The 14,951-nt window shown below is 35.3% G+C and overlaps 1 protein-coding gene across 2 annotated transcripts; it reads left to right on the top strand.

Moving 5' to 3' along the window:
- The first annotated feature begins 205 nt into the window (after positions 1-205).
- On the top strand, positions 206-4,521 carry LOC137732089 (protein LAZY 1-like). Of its 2 annotated transcripts, XM_068471383.1 has the most exons (5): positions 206-661; positions 884-950; positions 1,722-2,491; positions 3,566-3,845; positions 4,359-4,521. In XM_068471383.1, exons 1-5 carry the CDS (start codon positions 656-658, stop codon positions 4,376-4,378), a joined length of 1,143 nt encoding a protein of 380 aa, XP_068327484.1. In that variant the 5' UTR covers positions 206-655; the 3' UTR covers positions 4,379-4,521. The 2 variants fall into 2 exon arrangements, with proteins under 2 accessions (XP_068327484.1, XP_068327483.1); XM_068471382.1 differs by lacking the exon at positions 206-661 and having other exon boundaries at positions 875-950.
- Positions 4,522-14,951: the final 10,430 nt, after the last annotated feature.

Genomic DNA, 14,951 nt, shown 5'->3' with positions numbered 1-14,951 from the left:
TGGGAAGAAGAGTGGGGCTGGGACTTGGCAGGGGGTGGGGCCCACGGTTTTTAATAAAAATTTTTTATTTTTATTTTTAAAAGAATTTATTTTTTGAGTTTTTATTTTTATTTTTTTTTTGGGCTTATGTGGCATATTTGTGGTATCCATGTCAGCACAAAAATAAGTTTCAGATTTACTACATCACCACTTAACAGTTTAACGGATTGACTAATGGTTGTGTCATATTGAAATAAAATGGTAATAAATGTATAAGATTTAAATGTTTTGAAAATGTTATATGAGGTTGTAATTAAACACAAATAGTCAAATCTAAAAGAGTAAGATGTAATTTACCAAAAAACTAATATATATATATATATATAAACCCTCCAACCAATCTCACATTATGCACCCATGTGCGTGACTGGATTTGGGGACCGGGACCCAGTTGACCCACTGGCCACTTGATTTGACCTTCACAAAGAATAGCGAGCCCAGTTTGTAATCATCTGTCTTTCCCGCACTTTCTGTTGAGAGCGCGGGAGGCATTCGGGTATGCATTTGACACCTTGTTCATAAATAAGCATAAAGACTGACTAACCAGTAATGAAAAGAAGCTACAGTTTGAACCTCTCCTAGCAAAGTTCAAGTCATCCAAAAGAAAGGTTACAAGATGAAGGTAAGAGAAGAAAAACCCTAGTATTCTCCTATTCTTATAGGACGGTGGCTAAAATAATGGAAATACATTGTTCCATCTGCTAAAATGATCGTTTTGTTTCAATATTTTATCCATATGTCATATGCCATTGTTATTTGATTGGTCATTTCAACGTTGAAATCTGTAAAATTCTCTCTTCAACAATTGTGATGTATAAACTGATTTTGCCTGCTAATGTTGCAGTTACTAGGTTGGATGCATCGCATGTTTCGGCAGAATAGCAACGATCCGTTTCAAGTTTCCGTCGTTGGTAAGTCGCTCTATGCCTTGGACTGCACATTCTTGTAACACGAGAAATTCACTCCCAAAAATGCAGTTAATGTGAAATATATTGCAGAAATATATCAACTTTTTTCATGATCAAATATAACAAATCAAATGTATAATCACTATCAGGCTTATGAAAATTAAATTAGGAAAAAAGGAATAAGAATATTTGGCTTGTGAACCAAAGAGAGGCGCGATGTCGCTGCCCCAAAGCCATAGACGCCTCCCTACGTGCAGGTTATGGTGGTGCCTACAGCTCCAAGATGCAACCCAAAGCCTCAGAGGATGTCTAATCCGTTATGCACGCCAATGGCAGACGGGATTGCCAAGTAGTGATTAATTGCTCAAGAATTATAAAGTAAGAATGTAAATTGACTGACAAAGATGTGAGAAGTGAAGGAGACAGAATAGTTTTTAACATATTTCGTTTTTTGTATGAGGTTTCTTATTTAAAGAATTTCTCATACCCCTTTAGAAAAGGATTATGATTCTTCAAATGAAACACAACTCTTAAGTATTAAAAATGAATAAGATAATAATAAGTTTTGAATCTTTAAAATAAAATATAATTAAAATAATTAAAAATAACCAACAGTTAAAACTTAATTAGTCTGCCTAAGAACATAGAATTAGTTCAAACTAGAAATTTTGAAAGACCAATCATGATCACATAAAAAAACCAAAAAAAGTTAATGTTCATCCAAGTTCCGTACAATGCGTTTTGTGTCAGAACATTCTTGCGGTTGTCTTTCAGGGCAGCCATCGCTCGACGATCAACAATACTATCAGAATTCAAACTGGGGCACGAAACCCTTAACGCAAGCCCCGAAAGATCAGCACCTTCGAAAATCTTTCAACAGTATAGAAGCAGCCAGGACAGAAGAAGAATACTATGAAGAGGAATCATCTGCTGAGGCATCTGAGCTCTTCCATGGCTTTCTTGCAATCGGCACCCTTGGAAGCTTGGACCAAGTGAACACTGAACCATCAACCCCAATGCTTGGAATCTCCGTGGAGAACATAACCGAAAAAGAAACTGAGGCCGCAGAGAACGAGTTGAATCTCATCAATGACGAATTGGAGAAAGAGCTAGTGGCTGATCCGGCGAAGGATGATATTTGCAATGATTTATCTGGAAGAAACAGCTATGTCAGCAATGGAAGAAGTAGCCAAGGAAGCACCATTACGCTAAGCGGGAAGGCACTGGAAGGCGCAGAGAACAATGGGAATAATGGAACGGCAGTGTGCCCGCTCCAGGGATATCTTTTCGGGTCGGGATATGTGTTGTCTGAAACAATAATAGTGGCAAAGAAGGAACACAGGACATCTCTTGGTGAGCTGTTCCAGAGGACTAAATTGGCTGAGGAGATCTCCGGAGCAGAATTGATCAAAGAGGAGAAGCAAGCGGATAAGTCCGCCATGCACTTAATCAAAAAGATGCTCAAGAAAAAAATGCTTCACGCTTCTTCTCGTGGCTCCGGCAGAGCTGCTAATCATGCTTCAGCAGAAACAAAACTCAATAAGGTAACTCTAACGAAAAATATGGAAAAATTTTGCTTCTTACAGCACTGGCAGAGCCATGATTTTATGTGAGGAGGGGCCTCACAATTGTTAAAAAAAATAGATAGTACGTACAAGACAATATAATACATACTTGGAGTTGTGAGCTAATTAAATTTTTTTGAGGTGCTAAATGCATTTTTCATGTTGAAATTAATCTTCCAATATCAAGTTAATATAGACTAGTAAAATCAAAATTTAAAAGGATTAAGAGAAATTAGCCTTCCAATATCAAGTCAATAAAAATGCTAAGGAAACCAACTTTTTAGACCATATTTTGGAGACCAATGTGGTGGTTAATGATTTAATTTCCTTTAATGATTTAAAGAAATAATCCAACTATTAACCGCTATATAATCATGTGATCCCAAAATATGGCTCAAGTAGATGGTCTCTCCAACACCACCCCAAGTCAAGATAGAATAAATTGGGAATTTTCAAACCAAAAATGAGAAGAATGGATTGGAAATTTGGAGAACAAATATGTCAAATTTTAAAAACCAAGTAAAAGTTACAAAGAATAGAGAGATTTACAAACCTTAATATTGTTGTGGGCTGGGAATTTAGAGGAAAAAATATTTGAAATTTCAAGAAGGGGAGGAAGAAAAGCTCAAAGTTTATTATTCTTCGGTTGGCAATGTAAAAGAATATTATTTTGATAAAACTAAATTAGACTTTAGATTTTATATTTTAAGAGTTACCAATTTGTTTATAAATAAGATGCTTAGTTTTAGGATGAGCGTTGTTGGGATTGAAAAGAAAAAGAGACATCTTGTTTTATTCATTGGTGAATAGAATTAGAAATTTTGTGTATACTAAAAAAGTATAATATTAAGTTTACCTAAAAAAAAAAGGAAATATAATACATGTGATACTAAATATTTTGAAAAAGTGAGGGTAGGCCTAGGCCAATGCTCTCCGCCCGTCTTACAGTTTTTATATGATTGCATCAAACATTTTACGTGCATTCCAAGCTTCTCGCATCGAAAAAGTAATTTGAACTGAAATGGGGTATATGTGTATCAAATTCGTGTGTAGATCCTTCACATGTTCCGTAGAAAAGTTCACCCTGAAACCTCGGCGGCTGAGCGAAAACCCGGTAAGTACAAAGGGAATCAAAGCAGGAAGAAACCAAGCAGTGAGGGGACTTACAACAATGGAGATCAGGATGAAGACATCTTGTTATATCCTCAACAAGGATTTTCGTCAAATCAGAGCATGCGGCACTACAAGAGCCAATCAAACCCACCCCAATTTGTGCTTAGCGGCATGAATTCAAATGAGAACAGGGGGCACTGGATCAAAACAGGTGCAGACTGTAAGTCCATTATGCACCAACTCATTTCAAAATACAATGTAGAGTACCAATCAACCCCTTTTGTTTGATCTTGGTCTTTCCTCAACAATGACTACATGCAAAGCACTTAAAAATGAATACTTAATAGCATAGCCTCTGACTACTGTTACTGTTAACAAGAAACACTTCAAGAATCAAATTATATAAAATAACGCCTCATATATCAAGTGTTAATGTCGGGTACAATAACAGTTGAGTCAGTGTCTTTCTTTGAAACTGTGCTTATCTGAGAAGAGCCCTAAAATTATGGAGAAAAACTCCTTGCCTCAACAAATAATGTCAGGTAAAATAATATTCAGGTTGTGTCCAATATTTGTTTCTTTTCAAAACAGTGTTTTGGTGTTTGACTAAGAAACAGAGGTTTGAGATGCTTATATGTAAAGAGCCTAAAACGAATCAAGTATTAATTATATGAATCTTGAATTAGTTTAGTTGAGGATTATATCTGATTCAGTTATGTTGTGTTTATTGTAGACCTAATCCTGGAGCTGTGAAAGGATAAGAGATTCAAGTTGGGTTTTTCGAATTGTGACTGCTTGATTAGTAAGAAGTGTTTCTACAGATTGATTAGTGTTTGTAAGAGTGAGATTCTACTTGTTTGTATCAAAGAACATGTTATCTACCCCTTTGATTGCATGCGGTGTCATTTTGTAGTTTCCTGCCAACGTGTTGCCTGCTCCACCCTTTTACGGTTGCTAACTCAAACCACGACTGTTTTTCCCACAACAACTTTATGGCGTGTTTACTTAATAGAAATAGGAAGAAAAAAAATGTAATCAGAGAGCTTAAAAACAGGAGAAGGAAGGGGAATCATAATTTTTGGTATTTAGATATTTGATTGGGTACAAACTAAAAAATTTAGCCTAAGGTCCGTTTGCAACATTTTTAGAAGGGCTTAAGACGCGTTTTTTTATACCAAGAACATTGAGAAGTTAAATGGCAATAGCTTCAAAGCATGGAAGCATCAAATTGAAATGAACCTTGGGATGTTGGAATTTAACATAGCATTCAAGGTACCTCAACTCTCTACATTAACTGATGAAAGTACTGCACAAGAGAGAATTTTGCAAAGTGGGATAGAGCCAATCAAATGTCTCTACTCATCAAGCAAAATTCAATAGAGGACTTCTAAGAGCAGGGATTCCTAGCCCTGTTTTGCCTAAGAATTACTCAATGGAGGACTTCTAAGAAGAGGGATTCCTAGCTCTGATTTGGCTAAGAATTACATGGACAAAATTGGAGAAAAGTTCAAGAGATCAGACAAAGCTAAAATTGGGGCTTATTTGTCAGCTTTAATAAACTCCAAGCATGATGGCTCTAGCAGCATACGGGAGCACTTACTGAAGTTGGTTAACATTGCCAACAAGTTGAATGCTTTGGACATTGGCATTACTGATCAATTCCTTGTGCACATGGCACTATTTTAACAGTCAAGTGATTATGAACAACTGAAACCGATTATGCAAGAATAAGAAAGAATGAAGAAAATGAGAGCTGAGAGACTTAGCTTGCAAACCTTCATCCTGGTGTGGGTTCGATTTTCATCAATCTCCCTTCCTCTGAACAACTAATAATTTAACTCACTAACGCTGTTGTTTGTAAATTTTTAATATATTTTGATTTTTGAGTGAGACGGTAACACTATCATAGTTTTTTTATACCCATTTTGTACAACCCCCTTGACATTATTTCACGATCCAACTATCTGTTTTTTTATTTTATTTTATTTTATTTTTGTCTTCCCTTAAATATCAATTTTACCAAAAACCACCCAAATTCAGAACTATTTGTCTGTTGGATTAATGGTAGTCATATTAATGAATCTTTGAAAAATCTTATTCATCTTTTTGCTTCACTACAATCGGATATCTTAATGGTTTTGAATTTGCATATTAGTGTAAGGATGATTAATGAATGATATATAAACATATAGATGGTTTGGAGTTATCGCTCAATCAAAATTATTTGAGGGGTCCCTTAAGAGCGTTAACCAGTTAGTATTTTAATACAACATTAACCACTCATTTGAGCGCACTCCACAATGTAATCTCATGATTCGAACCATTCAAATTTTAGGTTATCAGGACAAGATCATCCTTGCAAAAATTCAATAATATTCTGAAATGATGATCGGTTTAGATTGTAAGAAATATGGATCCTGAAATGATGGTCGGTTTAGATTGTAAGAAATATTGATCCTATATGTGTGTGTGTGTGTGTGTGTGTGTGTGTGTGTGTGTGTGTGTGTGTGTGATTTAGTGGATCAGTTTAGATTGTATGAAATATTTATCTTGAAATAATGGTCAGTTTAGATTGTAAGAAATCTTGATCATGTGTAAGTGATTTAGTGGATTTGCAACGAGAGACATGCAAATACATGTCACGACATTGCGTGCACCAAGTGGGTTGCTGGGTTATAGGCTTATAGCGTCACTTGCCAAGGTTAAGATTATGTGTGCTTAATCTTAATTTGATTAGAAAAGTAGTGTTTTAATCAAAATTAAGGGAGCACCAATTAGTTCGCAAGAATAAATGTACTTAGTAATAGTATGGTTGTAGAGTCAAGTAAACATTCGGCACCATCACGTGACACGTAGGCAATGACGATATTAGTTGATTACGCCTTAACCTCTCTGTGAGGATCTTGGGGATCCTCTAATTACATTTATTCATCGTACATCGTGCGGTCAGAAATCATTGTAAATTTTTTTATTTAAAATTGAATATAAATAGTATCTGATAAAAACTGACCGCACGATATACAATGAACGAATATGGTTGAAGGATACGCCGGATCCTCACAAAGAGGATTAAAGGATCCTCATACCTTGTCCGCAGACAAAGACTTGAGATTTATTTGTTTTTTTAACTACCTAAAAACCTGAAGTTCTTTAGTCATAAAAACCAAATATAAGAAGCGAATCTCAATGTCTCCTTCCCAAAAACTGAATGTCCCAACAATCTATTTTATCACAATAATATTTTACTTTTTTTTTTAACAAACGATATTATCTACATTGAAAAGAAGGGGATAGACTTAACCTCACAATATCATGTGAGATTGAAGTAAAACACAAAATATAATCAATTAGTGAAGTAGAATCTCAACATACCATGTAAGATTGAAGTAAAACACAGGGAGACTGCCAATCTAAACAGTCGTACAACTATTTCCAAAAAAAAAAAAAAAATTAACGAAAATGGCTTGAAAACTTTGAGTTTTAACGATAAGGATAAAATAAAGAATAAAGTGAATAGTACCAGGATTAACTTTTTAGTGTAAAAATGTGGTTTTTTTGTTAAAGTGAACAGTACTGCGGACTTTTCGTTAAAACTACCAAAAAAAAAAAGAGGACAATTATTTATGATCGATATTTCCACACCTCTTTAATTATAAACATTTTCAATCAACTTGAATATTTCTTCGAATTTTACGTACAACTTACAAAAATTACAAAAATAAGATGCTAAGAAAAATGATTTATTTGTGGCATGAGCAAAAAAAAATCAATAAAAAAGAACATCAATGGCTACTTTGATAATCATTTTATTTTTATACCCTTCTATCTTTCTTATTTCCCGTAGATTTTCCCTTCATCTCTAAGAAGATTAAAATTAAACAAAGGAAAGGAAATGGTGATTGAAGAGAGGGAGCTACCCCTTTCATTAAAGAGTTTTCCCCATCTTTGCTATTTGCCTTTGCTTAGAGATCAGACAAAGATGTGCCTGGATATCAAGAGCAAATGCCAAAGAGCAGATAAAGAGGCAATGAAAAGATGACAAATCTAGATCAGGTTTACGGTTACACCCATCATCTGCACAGAAACTATTTCTTGTACGGTGACAACTCAAGGCTGCTTAGGGAAATAATGGTACTTTAAGTAAAAAGCTCTAATCAGCAGACCATGTTTCTGTTAGGATATATTAGTGTTATGTGATTATGACACTTGTAACAGATTGTGCATTTAGTTTATTAGTTAGTTACATGTATTTGGCTCCTATATAAGTCCAAGTGTAATGACTTCCTGAGTAAGAAATCAATACAACAATACATTCATCTCTCTCTCTATCTTCTTACTTTCTCTCTCTAGTTCTTGATAATTGTCTCTGATATATCTGTATAAATATTAACATGGTATCAATGGCCGGATCAGCTCACGCTAATCTATTCGATCCTTCTGTTGCTTCCAATTCTCTAATCTAATATAGCCTCTCCGATTTCAGCTCCATTTCTGCTCACGATCATGTTCTCTCTCTGTGCGATTGACGAGCTTCCTTCTCTCAATTTCTAGGGTTTGCTGCAAATTGGGATCTTTGACGTTGTGTTGAAGATTTGCTGCACACCAGGTGTTTGTTTTTTTGTCTAAGTGACAATTTCCTTCGAAGTTTGCAAATATGGTAACTGCATCACAATTTCATATTCTTCAATCTCCAATTACTGCTCTGATTACCACAATTTCTACTTTTGTGAATATTAAGCTTCATGATACGAATTACTTGAATTGGCAATTTCAAATGCAATTATTGTTAGAAGGTCATGGAATTTTGCAGCTTGTTGATGGCTCTAATCTCTATCCTTCTTGATTTATTGTTAATCCGAGTGAATCTAGTATAGTCTTTGGTGATCCTTCTTCTCAAATTGAGAATGATGCCTATGTTGTTTGGAAAATGCATAATCGAGCATTGATGCAACTAATTACTGCGACTTTATCACTTGCTACCATTTCTTGTGTTATTGGTAGTTCTAGTGCCAGTGATCTTTGAAATAGATTGAAAGAACAGTTCCCTACTGTTTCAAGAACCAACATATTTCAAATGAAATTTAATCTACAAACTATTAAGAAAGGGTCAGATTATGTGTTTAAGTATTTGCAACGAATTAAGGAGGCTCGATATTACTTGTTTGCTGCTGGGGTTTACTTTCCTGATGAGGACATTGTCATATTGCCACTCAATGGCTTGCCTTATGAGTACAATGCTTTCCGATGTGTTATTCGAGGCAGGGAAAGTGTAATTTCTCTTAAAGACTTTAGGTTTCAGTTACTAGCAGAAGAACTAATTGTGGAAAGCAATGTATCATGTCAGTTTTTGTCTGCCATGGTTGCTAATACCAATACCATTTATGAACCTATGTCTTCCACTTATTCTACTCAATCTAATCATGGTCATGTGACATATAGTTCATCTGCTGGATCATCTTATGGTCAAACTGGTGGTTTTAGGCAGTTCAACAATAATAAGCAGAAGGGTAAAGGAAAGTTCAATCAAGGTTATAGGTATCCTACACCAAGACAATAGTTCTTTAATCAGACTCATGTCCTACCTCAGGTGTTCTTGGTCCATCTCCAACTGTGCCTTTTGCTCAATCTGTTTTTTTGTCAATTGTGTAATGTTTATGGTCCTACTGCACCATTTTGCCATTCCAAGACAATGGAGAAATCTAGTTGCCATATTTGTGGGAAGAACAACCACACTACTTAGTTTTGCTTTTACAATGATAAGGATCTTTCATACATTGGTCCACAACAACCATCCATGGCTCAATATTCATATGCTCCTTCAGCACCTCAGTTTCCTTCTCAGCCTGTAATGCAAACCATGTATACAATGATTCCATCTTACTCTTCAACCTCTATACAAGGAATGCAGAATATGGTTCAATCATCTTCTCAGGCATCTTCATCACAGACTTCTCCACAATTTTGGCTTGCTGATTCTAGGGCCACGAATCACATGACCACTGATCTCAGTAACTTGTCTTTAGCCTCTCCATATCCAACAAATGTGACAGTTCAAAATGTTAATGGAAAAGGTTTGAAAGTATCTCATGTTGGCAGCACTGTTATTCATACATCAGTACATCCTATCAAATTAAATTCTGTTTTATATGTGCCCAAGTTGTCTCAAAACCTATTATCAGTACATAGAATTTGTCTTGATAACAACTGCTGGTTGATTTTCTATGCATTTTGTTTTTGGATTTAGGACAAGGCCACATGGAGGATCATCTACAAAGGGCTATGCAGTAATGGACTTTACCCCATCCCATCCATGGCCAAACATCATTCTTCTTATTCACCGAGCAATATCAAGGTTTCTGCATATCTGGGACAACTTATCAGTTCATCTCTTTGGCATAGTAGGTTAGGTCACCTTACCAATACTATTGTTTCTACTATGCTAAGTAAAGCTAATATTAGGTGTTCCAAGGATGATGTACCAATAGTCTGTCATAGTTGCCTAGAAGGGAAATTTACTAAACTGCCTTTTCAATCTAGTACTTATCAATCTCAAATACCTTTTGAAGTTGTACACAGTGACATTTGGGGTCCTGCACCATGTATTTCAATTGATTGTTTCAAATTCTATGTACCTATCATTGATGAATGTACTAGATTCTGTTGGGTGTTCCCACTTATAAATAAATCAGACTTTTTTGATACATTTGTCTCCTTTTATACATTTGTTCAAGCTCAATTTTCTGCAACCATTAAGACTTTACAAACAGATGGTGGGGGAGAGTGTGAAATCCAAGAATTTATTACCAAAGAAGAGAAGTATTTGAAAACTAATTTATCGAAAAGGTCTTTGTATGAAAATAGTAAGAATTATTATATGCTCGTAGCATCTTGTATAATTTTTTGGAGGTCAAATAATTGTAAGGTTAATCATGAAGTCGATGTTAGGTGGCAACCATTGAATGGCTAGGTGTGTGCCACGTGGTGACCAGCCAAAAAGACAGTGACCATATTACTAGTATGCATGATGGAAGGTGATTAGGTATTAAATAAAAATGTAACGATTAATTATCACATAATGTGTCCTATTTTAGATTATTATCTTTTTCTTTAGCAGCCACGTAGGTTACAGGAGGTGGCTTAACAATGCCATGCAATATGAGGTAGTGTGATGTATTAGAAGTGAATAAGCAACCTAGTTGCTTAGTGTTCCAAGCTATAAGCGGGACGTTTAATCCTTTATTAGGTTGACACCTTCGACTTTCCAATGAGATAGGAAGCGAACCTTTCAAGTACATCTGTAGCCAACTATGTATTTTCTATTATTTTCTTTACTTAGTTACTAAGTTCAGAAACCGACTCCGTATAGTATAAATAGGATTCCCTCCATTTCAAAATAGAGAGATTAGTTGATATTTACTACCAAGTTTAGATGGCATGCAAAGCTTGAGGAAGCATGCAGTGCAGGCAACGTAGGGAAGAATATATAGAGAGGGAAAATGTATATATTTACATAAGTATAAATATAGAGAGAGATTAGAAAAATAAAGGAGAGTAGAAAAAATACTTCATGATTTAAGAGTGATCAAGGAACTAGCTTAAGTATGTGGACAGCTAGCTATTCCGGTAATGACATAGATCTTTGTTTTAGCTTTGGAATCCAGGTAGGGAAATAAGGCAAACCTTTACGGAAATTGATTTTATTAAATTTCGTGAAGTGATCATGTTCTGATCTTTTTTGTTGATTAATGTGGTTGAATAGTAATGGGCTAATTGCTTAAGTTAAGTGTTTACTTGTTATTGGTTATGGAATTATTGTTGAAATGTTATTCATTGAGAATATACTATGATACATGTGGAAGATAAATTGATATTATTTGTGCATCATTCATGTTAATGTGGCAAGAATTTCAGTATTCATATTGGAAGCATGGAAATGAGGGTAGTTAGAAGGGATCTTGTGTAGTTGAATCTATTCATTGTGAAACCAGTTCCAGGCGAGCCCGATGTGCACAGAAGAATAGGATATCGACGGGAATTGTCGATGTGGGTGATTTGGGCTGAAGATCAATGAATTAGATAAGATGACTAGCAAAAGGGGTTTATGAACTTGGGATATAATACTAGGGTTAGTTTCTATAATAGAACATTCGAACCATCTCTACAGGGGTAAAATGCATGGTATGGGACGTGCAAGTTTGCGGGTTTTATTATATAAATTAATGGGGTAACTGAAGAAGGTTGCATTGCATTCATGCATCTTTATAATTGTTGTTTTGATATTTGGTTATATGATTTCATGACACTTAATTTAATATTATCAATTTACTGCGGTAAGGTTATGTCCCTACTGAACTGTTGAAACTCACCCCTATATTGTTATGCAGGTTTACGAACTAGACATTCAAGAGGGTAGGCATGGTGAAGTTAGAGTAGAGAAAGTTTATTCATTTATTTACTGTAAGTTGTAAAGAATTGTTGATTTGTTTAAGAATCATGAATTATTTTAATAAGAGGAGCTTATTTTCTAACCCGTGTTAATTTCCTTTTAATTATGTAGTTTTTTAACTCACGTTTCGGATTCGGGTTGAAGTTTTTATTATCAACTCGGGTCCGGGGCGTGATAGAGAGTACATAAATCATATACTACAAGTTTTTCTGAAGGTTAAAGGGGTGTTACATCAAATTTCTTGTCCATATACTCCTAAGCAAAACGACCTAGCCGAAAGAAAACATAGCCATCTTATAGAAACCACAGTTACCCTGCTGCAATATGCCAAGCTTCCTTCTTATTTTTGGTCATTTGCTTGTCAGGCTGCTGCCTATTTAATCAATATGATGCATACACCAGTTTTAAAACATAAGTATCCATTTGAGTTACTATTTGGTACATCTCCTGTCATTACTCATCTTAGAGTTTTTGGGTGTTTGTGTTTTCCTTTACTAAAGCCTTATAACACTTCCAAATTATGACCTAAAACTACTAAGTGTGTTTTGTTGGGGTATGCCTGTAAATATAAGGGCTTCATTTGTTATGATGTCTTGAAGGGTAGGATATATATATATATATATATATATATATATATATATATATATATATATTGCCATGTTGTGTTTAATGAATCCACATTTGCTTACGAACAATTGCTAGCTCAGTCTAACAAGTGTTTCATATCATGTGAATCATCACCTGCATCTTCAGTTCCACCACTACCTAATCTTACCAATACTATTGTTCATCATTCAATACCCATAACAGTGGAACCAACACCATCTCCCATGCCTCAGCACCTAATTTCCACCCCTATAATCCCAGACTTTTCTACTTTGAATTCCACAGATGCAATATCTCCTCGGTCCATTATTATCTCAGCAAGCTCTTCCTCCTTACTCCATGTGGATCCTAAGTTCAGTCCTACTCAACTGCAACCAGTGTTGCCTATTGCTCATTTAAATATGCATCATATGCAAACTCGGAGTAAGAATGGTATTATTAAGAAGAAAGCATTCCTCAGCACTCTCAGTGATTCTAGTTCTGTTGATTTATCAATGTGTGAACCTACAACCTATAAATGTGCACTTAAGGTCCATGTTTGGTATGAAGCCATGCAAGAAGAGATTGAAGCACTGCATATTCGGGGAACTAGGAGTTTGGTTCCATTACCTTTTCAAAAAAACTTAGTGGGCTACAAATAGATTTTCAAGTTTAAGAAGAATTCTGATGGTTCTATTTCCAGGCATAAAGCTAGATTAGTAGCTAAAGGTTTTAGTCAAGAACCTGGTCTGGATTATGGGGAAACTTTTAGTCCTGTCCTCAAACCTACTACTATCAGGTTAATTCTAGCTTTGGCTTCACATTTTAAATGGCCGTTAAGGCAGCTTGATGTTAAAAATGTGTTCCTACATGGCTTGTTGCAAGAAAATGTATATATGGCTCAGCCTCCGAGGTTTGAAGATCCAAATCATCCTGAGTTAATATGTAAATTGTACAAATCTTTATATAGGTTAAAACATGAGCGCATGGAATGAGAGGTTCACCATTTTTCTTCCTTCTCTTGGTTTTGCATCCACTTATGCTGATTCTTCTCTGTTTGTTAAGCATATTGGTACTGAGATTGTGATTTTATTACTGTATGTTGATGACATAATTGTCACTGGTAGTGCTTCTTCCGTCATTCAACAAATAATTGACTCTCTTATAGTTGAATTTGATATTAAAGATCTGGGAAATCTGCACTACTTCTTTCGCATCCAAATTGATCGAACTGGTACAGGTTTTTTCTTGTCTTAGATGAAGTATGTACAAGAGTTATTACAGATTGCATAAATGGTTGATTGCAAGCTTTGTTATACACCATGCTTGCCTTATAATCGATTACTCAAGGATGATGGTTCTCCTTTTAACAATCTTGTAGCCTACCGAAGTATAGTTGGTGCATTGCAGTATCTCACTTTCACTAGGCCGGACATTGCATTTTCTGTTCATCAAGTGTGTCAATTTATGCAAGCCCCTATGGTTTCTCACTACATTGCAATCAAGAGAATATTGCAATACTTAAAGGGTAATATGACCTTTGGTTTATCCTATTCTGCTAGTGATTCACAATTAAAAGCCTTTAGTGATGCAGATTAGGCCGGAAACCTTAATGATCGAAGGTCTACAACAAGCTTAATTTTGTTTTTAGGTGGCAATCCCATTTCCTGGTCCTCCAAGAAGCAAAATACAGTGTCACGATCCTTTACAGAAGCTGAATATCGGGCTATGTCTTCCACTTCAACTGAACTTGATTAGATACAACAACTTTTTGAGTTTCTACACATCAAACTTCCAGCAGCTCCAGTTTTATTTTGTGACAATTTGTCCGCAATAGCCCTATCTTTCAATCTTGTTCAACATCAGCGTACGAAACACATTGAGATAGATGTTCATTTTGTGCATGAACGGGTTGCCAATCAACGTCTCATGGTTCAATTTGTATCTTCTAGGGAGCAGTTTGCAGATATTTTAACAAAATGACTTAGTTCTCCTTTGTTTAGGTCTCATTGTAACAATCTCATGCTTGGTTCATCCAAACATGAGATTGAGAGGGGATGTTAGGATAAATTAATGTTATGTGATTATGACACTTGTCAACAGACTGTGCATTTAGTTAGTTAGTTAGTTACATGTATTTGGCTCCTATATAAGTCTAAGTGTAATGACTTCCTGAGTAAGAAATCAATATAACAATACATTCATCTCCCTCTCTCTATCTTCTTACTTTCTCTCGCTAGTTCTTGGTAATTCTCTCTGATATATCTGTATACATATTAACAGTTTCCTCTCAGT

This window comes from Pyrus communis, chromosome 4 (assembly GCF_963583255.1).
Source record: "Pyrus communis chromosome 4, drPyrComm1.1, whole genome shotgun sequence".
Taxonomy (NCBI): Eukaryota; Viridiplantae; Streptophyta; class Magnoliopsida; order Rosales; family Rosaceae; genus Pyrus; species Pyrus communis.
The sequence above is the reverse complement of the archived record's forward strand: the minus strand, read 5'-3'. Positions and strand labels throughout refer to the sequence as shown.

Bases quoted from the DNA above. Each gene is read 5' to 3' on its own strand.
- LOC137732089 (XM_068471382.1), top strand. From the start codon at position 875: ATGTTGCAGTTACTAGGTTGGATGCATCGCATGTTTCGGCAGAATAGC. The intron at 2,492-3,565 runs GTAACTCTAACG...ATTCGTGTGTAG, and splicing joins CAGAAACAAAACTCAATAAG to ATCCTTCACATGTTCCGTAG. The intron at 3,846-4,358 runs GTAAGTCCATTA...TGTTTATTGTAG, and splicing joins GATCAAAACAGGTGCAGACT to ACCTAATCCTGGAGCTGTGA.